General features: G+C 35.1%; 1 protein-coding gene across 1 annotated transcript; it reads right to left on the bottom strand.

Moving 5' to 3' along the window:
• Positions 1–302: 302 nt before the first annotated feature.
• Positions 303–6,980, bottom strand: LOC121637670 (polymeric immunoglobulin receptor-like). Its single transcript, XM_041981868.1, has 6 exons — positions 6,922–6,980; positions 5,195–5,488; positions 4,429–4,722; positions 2,675–2,776; positions 2,539–2,588; positions 303–888 (listed from the first exon to the last, which is right to left on the bottom strand). Exons 2-6 carry the CDS (start codon positions 5,460–5,462, stop codon positions 871–873), a joined length of 732 nt encoding a protein of 243 aa, XP_041837802.1. The 5' UTR covers positions 5,463–5,488; positions 6,922–6,980; the 3' UTR covers positions 303–870.

Raw genomic sequence — 6,980 nt, 5'->3', positions numbered from 1 at the left:
GTTATACAGAAGTTGAGATAATGTGTAAAAAGTATTAAATGTCAAAAACAATGTTTTATTGACAATTGAACATAGTTAATATTAAAAATGTTAAAAGTGGGACCTTTCATATTTCTGGAAAATTATTAGTTCATCTTGAATTTAATGGCAGTCATATTTAAAAAAAGGCAAGAACAAAGGCAACTAAAGGCTTAAAAAGTGGTGCTAAAAACAGGCAACTGTAGAAAGATGATGGCATAAAAAGCACTAGAACAGAGGTTTTTCAGCTTTATGTTCTTCTGTGACTCAGGAAATTGAAAAATTGATTGAAAAACGTTTATTCAAGAAGCCTTACAGATACACAAAGATACTGTATGAAGGAAGTGTGATTCATGCATCCTGCATTTTAAACTGGAGTTATAAATTTAAATGTTGTCACAAACACTTTTATCTAAAGCTGCAGGTTGCAGCAAAACAGGGGTTCGATGATGCAGCTGTGTCACACCTCAAAATTTAATGAGGATGATTAAGATGCAAAGACATTGACTAAAGGAATTACATTTACGTCTCACTGACTTTTGTTTATTACATGTTTATTACAGCACAAACAATCAGGTAACTTTTTAGTTTGGGTGTTTATATTAAATAACCCAGGATTTCAATAAATCAGTGCAGATTGTTCTTTTTAAACACTAATCAATAAAAGTTATTGCAAATGAAAACAAGTATTTAAAGTCAATGTAAACGTATTCTAACAAGACAGTCTTCTTTATTTATTAACTTTACTCTGAAAGTCATTGTTGTAGAATTGCTCTTAAGTGAAGTTTCCGTTGTACGGTCGGACCTCATCAGCATCATCTGGATGTTAACAGCTGTTCATCTATGAGTGCATTAACACTCTATATAAGTCTATAAAAAGAAACGATAAAGAACAAGACAACTTCACCCACAAATCACCAACATAAATTGCAACGAGCCTGATATTTTAAAATCCTACAATCTTTAAATTAAAATCTTACAAGTAATTATTTGTGGAAGTTGGTACCTTGCACATTAACCACAGAGCTCATAATAATAAATAAAATCTGACATATTTCCATTCTAATCCAACTTTATGTATAAGGTATGTTAAAAACAACACAACTGGCCACAGTGCTGTACACAAACAAAAAATAAAACATCAAAAAGTAAAAGCTGACACCTTAAACTGAATCAATCCTTCACACTAAGTAAAGAGCAAGAGAAAAACGTTTCTTTACATTTTTCCTTGGGACAATAATAATGAGAATAAATATTCTTTAACAGTTGATTGAGACCACAGTTTATGAACAGCAAAATGATCAAAACTTGAAAAAGTAATGAGATGACAAACACTTACTTTTGGCATTACATACCCAAACTATGTGGTAGAGATGGCTCAGACAGCTTTGTTTCAACAAATATTTGATTAAATTCATCATATTCACTTAAAACATTTGCTCCACCAAACAATAGACCTTGAAGTGTTGAAATAATAAATTAATAAGTCATTACTTCATCCTGACTTAATAATTTTGTTACTCTTTAAAAGGAAATAACAGAATTATAAATTCAATCCTAATGTGAACTGGAAGTCAGTGAAGGGATGATAGAATTTAAATAATTACATGCAGTTAAAAGCCAAGCAGCAACATTCAGAACTAAGTGAGGTCTGACGAAGCATTGCAGCGCTCTATCATCGTAATAACAAAGCTAGATTAAAATCTCAAAGCGATGCAGAGTTGAAAAAAAAGGTTTAGCTTGGCCAGTTGTCCGAACTGGGGAAAAAAACTGGATTTGACAACTGAGCTAATATGTGCATCAAGGTATTTGTTTTGGAGCAAGCCATATGACTCAACAGTTCAGACTGGCTGAAATTTGGTTTAATAATTCATCAATCAGTAAAAAAAAAAAAAAAAAAAAAAAAAAGACACATTCTCTGCTTTTGATGTTTTGTCTGACTTTTTAGATGGGACTGCTTTAGGTAACAAGACCACTGCCAAATGAAACTGCATTTTAAATTAAATTGAAATACACAACAGTATGTTCTCAACAAGGACAATTTAGCAGATACTTTCATTATAGCAATTGAAAAGAGAGAACTAACATTCAACCTACATTAGAGCAAAAAATGGCATAAACAGGAAGTGTTACGGATCTGAGTGAATAAAGGAAGTCGGTGCCCGTTAGGCGTGTAGTGTCAGCTAAGAGATAATCTTCAAGACATTCTTGGTAGTATAGAAACATTGGTTTCCTAAATTATTTTAAAAAATTTACTCAGATTCAGGACTCAGAATTTAATAAATACATTCTTCTATGAGGAAGAAACTCATCATTTATATCAGACTCAGCCTAAATAGACACACTGCAATAACATTTCCTGAAAATATTTTTAGGTTTCAGCTTCTTTTCAGTTTTAGTGATCTCTCTGGTTTTCATATAAGTTTTCATATTAAACCACACTCATGCTAAGCTTTTAGCTCATCATCAAATACACAAACCTCCATGTCTGGACAAAACTCTGGACTTCAGGTTACTTACATCTTCTAAAGCCATCACTGGGTTCACAGTTTTGGGCTGGTTTTTGTTTCCTGGAAAACAGAGTATAAGAAAACACACGTGCATGTTTCTGCTTGTGTTTACAAGAGTGCATATCTTTGCAAAAACCACAGCCTACCTCTGTCTCTGTTACATTTGCGCTTATAAACTATGACCAGAACAAATGTCAGCATCAGCAGCAGCACACCAGGTACATAGAAAACCACATAAAGAACTGCATCTGAAAAACACAATTTAGAAGAGACAAAAAAACACACAGTAAAACCAAAAGTCAGCCCCCCTTCAGACACAATGAAAGAAGTCCACTGTTTCAGCAGAACTGAATATAGGAACCGGAGCCCCAGACTCGACTTAGGAGTCTCAGGAAGTCTGAATTTATCAGAGGTGGAAGAAATACTTAGCTGTGTTTCATAGATGAAAGTATAATGCCACAAAGTATAACTGTTAAATAACCAGTTAAAGTCCTTTTAATGGAAGTGATATTTAAGCAGAATTAGGGAATTATGTCCAGAGACTGAAGCTCCTTCACCTCGATGCAGCCAGCCTGGTTTTTCACTCTATGCTTGGGCCAAGTGAAAGTATTAAGTGAAAAAACAAAACAACAAAAATCATAGTTATTCTTATTAGTTATATCATATTTTATAATAAGTAATAGTTATTGTATAAAACTAGCATTTTCTTTTTGTAAGTGAAAAACATGGGAACCAACTGCATATCAGGCAAACACGACATATTAAAATTATTGTTGTCCAAATAAGACATAGTAAGAAGCCTTTGCTTTTTTCTTAGTGTGAACCTTAAAGGGTTAAATTACTTTAATCACTCATTTAAATTTTAATGATTAAATCTTATTAAAGTAAACCACACTGAACCATCTCCACCTCTAGGTAAAGCAAAAATGCAATGTCAGACAAACTCTTTATGCATTTACTTTGTGTCAAATCTTATATATATATCAGGATACATAATATCAATAAAATGGAAATAATCATTTCAAAATATCAAAATACATAATTCAGGCTCCTCAGTTTTGTTATTTGGTATTGTGCTTAAGTTTTAATTTAGCTAGTTGTATTTCTTTCATATTTCTCTTGTACATCACTTTGGTAAACAGCTGTTGTTTTAAGTGTTCTCATAAATAAAGTTGACTTGACCTAACAAAACGTAATTTGTTGTCTTTCTCTGCTCTGGACTGATGGCTTTTGTACTTTTAATCCCAGCTTCATTAATATTCACTTCCTTAAATACGCACCCAAACAGTAACTTTAACCCAGCAGTCGTAACTAAATTGTTTGCTTATAATGTGGGAAATTATCAGTAAAACTCAAACTGTATGTTTTCTCTGTTAGTTGGGGCCCAACATTCACTAATCCTGTGTGCATACACACACAAGCACACTTCATCATAATGTAGCTTGACTTTAAGCCAAACAAGGAGTACATGTCTTCATTTCACTAACCACAAACACTTTACCTTTAAAAGGTTTTCCAGGAACATGCAATGAATAGACTGCTGGTAGACTGTCAGAATTTGGTTTTATTTTTATCATTTCTATTATTTATTTATTTATCATTTCTATTGTAAGATTAGTTTGTCAGGCAGTTGGTCTGCCAACTTTGTTGGTTCAAGCATATCTGCAGCAATCAGATGGATTGACATGAGTTTGATTTGCTTTTACAAAATGATCCTCAGAGGATGATCCACTAAACTACCTGTACGTTCAGACTGATATGGCCAGAGGTGTTTTCTAGGACATAACACCTTAGTCTTAGTTTTTCATTTCTGTGCCCCTGAGATTAATATTAAACACTGTACATACATTTTAGCTATTTGATACCACGATATTCTCAGTGACATCAGTGTTAATCTTACCTACTGACAGATGAATCTTGGTGTAGTTTCCAACACTCCACTGTGCATCTGATCCACACCAGTACGTCCCAGCATCACCTGCTTCCAGGTCCTTGATTGTGACCAAGAAAGATCTGTTCACGTCATTGTGCAGTGTGAACCTGCTTTGACTCATCATATCTGTGCAGCTGTTGTGTTTGTCTCCTTTGCAGAGGAACTTCCTGTTGTTCTGGTGTTGTGGTGGATAAGGACACTGCAGAGTTACTGCACGTCCCACAATGCCGCTCATGTTCGTTGACTTCACACAGCACCATTCTGTTGGACAAACAGAACAAATTCATTTGATAAACTTAAACATTTAAGCCAAACAAGGAGTACATGTCTTCATTTCACTAACTACAAACACTTTACCTTTAAAAGGTTTTCCAGGAACATGCAATGAATAGACTGCTGGTAGACTGTCAGAATTTGGTTTTAACTCACATCATTTCTATTGTAAGATTAGTTTGTCAGGCAGTTGGTCTGCCAACTTTGTTGGTTCAAGCATATCTGCAGCAATCAGATGGATTGACATGAGTTTGATTTGCTTTTACAAAATGATCCTCAGAGGATGATCCACTAAACTACCTGTAGGTTCAGACTGATATGGCCAGAGGTGTTTTCTAGGACATAACACCTTAGAATTAGTTTTTCATTTCTGTGCCCCTGAGATTAATATTAAACACCGTACATACATTTTAGCTATTTGATACCACGATATTCTCAGTGACATCAGTATTAATCTTACCTACTGACAGATAAATCTTGGTGTAGTTTCCAACACTCCACTGTGCATCTGATCCACACCAGTACGTCCCAGCATCACCTGCTTCCAGGTCCTTGATTGTGACCAAGTAAGAGCTGGAGGAAACATTGTGCAGTGTAAACCTGTTTTGACTCAACATATCTGTGCAGCTGTTGTGTTTTTCTCCTTTGCAGAGGAACTTCCTGTTGTTCTGGTGTTGTGGTGGATAAGGACACTGCAGAGTTACTGCACGTCCCACAATGCCGCTCATGTTCTTTGACTTCACACAGCACCATTCTGTTGGACAAACAGAACAAATTCATTTGTTAAACTTAAACATTCCAAGTTGAGTTTCAGCCACAGAATGACTGTACATTAAGGTGTTTAATGATCCTACTTTTGTCTTGTCTTATATAAAAACTTTGTTAGTTCTCAGGAATCTTCAGCCATCAGATTTTTTCTCCTACAATGTTTTGCATTGAAAATTGTAAAATAAATTTATGTGGTGTATCTGTGTGTCTTACTTTCAACTTCCAGCTCAACAGCAGTAAAAACATCCAGTCCTGTGTTTCTATGGACACCACAAAGGTACAACCCAGAATCTTCTAGAATCAGACTGGCAATGTTCACTGTGAATCTTGACATCTTGTCATCGGTGAGTGTGAACCGCCTGTTCTGGGTGCTGTTTGAGGTGATTACTGCCTGCTGCAGACATGTGGAGGGCTGCTTTCCTCTGCAGAGGTACTTCAGGTTGTTCTTATCCTGAGACTCATACGGACAGCTGATGGACACTGAGGCTTCCTCATGACTTTGGATTTTATTCACTTCATCACAGCAGATGTCTGTCAAAAAACAAACCATATCAGAACATACATGTTTCAGACAAAGAATAATTTAAGAAATGACATGATCAGAATTTTATTTTCTGTTCCTTGTTCATGTTTTTTTTTAGTCTGTTCAGTCCATGGAAAGAGTCAAAATAAACTATTCAGACTAATTTCAGGATATCTCTTCCTTGCTTTTGTATGAATTCTTCTCCTCTTAAATGATGGTTAAAAGAAGTAGACTCACTGAGGATTATTCAGAGAATCAATTAATCATTCATATGTCGGAGACATGTTACAACCCCATTTAAAATAGCCCATCTGCTCCGCTGGTCCAAAACCAAACTATCCAGATTTAGACCAGATCTTAACACCTTTGATAAATGCAAACAGGCCTCAGCTACTTTACTACACATGTTCTTGATCTGGGCCCAGATACAATCTCTTTTCCTTACCTTCTCTAAAATATTAAGAAAACCAGTGGATCTGTTCCCTCTTACCGCTTTATTGGGTGTTTATTTTGCAGGACAAACACTGAGTAATTCTACATGTACCATGTTAGCTTTCTGCAGCTTGCTAGCAGGAGAGCCATGCTGCTGAAATGGAAAGATTCTTCAGCCCCTACACATTCACAATAGGTTAAATAAATTAATTAAGCAACAGCTTAAGTTTGGACAGAATAAGATACACCTTACTGGGGTCCACTTAAAAATCTAATGTTATATGGCAGCCTTTCCTGAAGTATATGTAAAACTAGAATTGTGCGTTGTAAAAGTGCACCAGAAATCATGTGTTTAGGTTTGGATGTTTGAAAATCATCATTTGTAACTGTACATGTATCACGTCCTAACAAAAGAAAAAAAATTGAATAAGTTAAAAAACCTTAAAATAACTTAGTTTACATACCTTGTCTTATTTCCAGTTTTACTTCAGTGTAGATGTCTTTTCCAGTCCTGCTCACAGCA

The sequence above is a fragment of the Melanotaenia boesemani genome, chromosome 4 (genome assembly GCF_017639745.1).
Source record: "Melanotaenia boesemani isolate fMelBoe1 chromosome 4, fMelBoe1.pri, whole genome shotgun sequence".
NCBI lineage: Eukaryota > Metazoa > Chordata > Actinopteri > Atheriniformes > Melanotaeniidae > Melanotaenia > Melanotaenia boesemani.
Note: the sequence above shows the minus strand (reverse complement) of the source record. Positions and strands in the feature narration are given on the sequence as shown.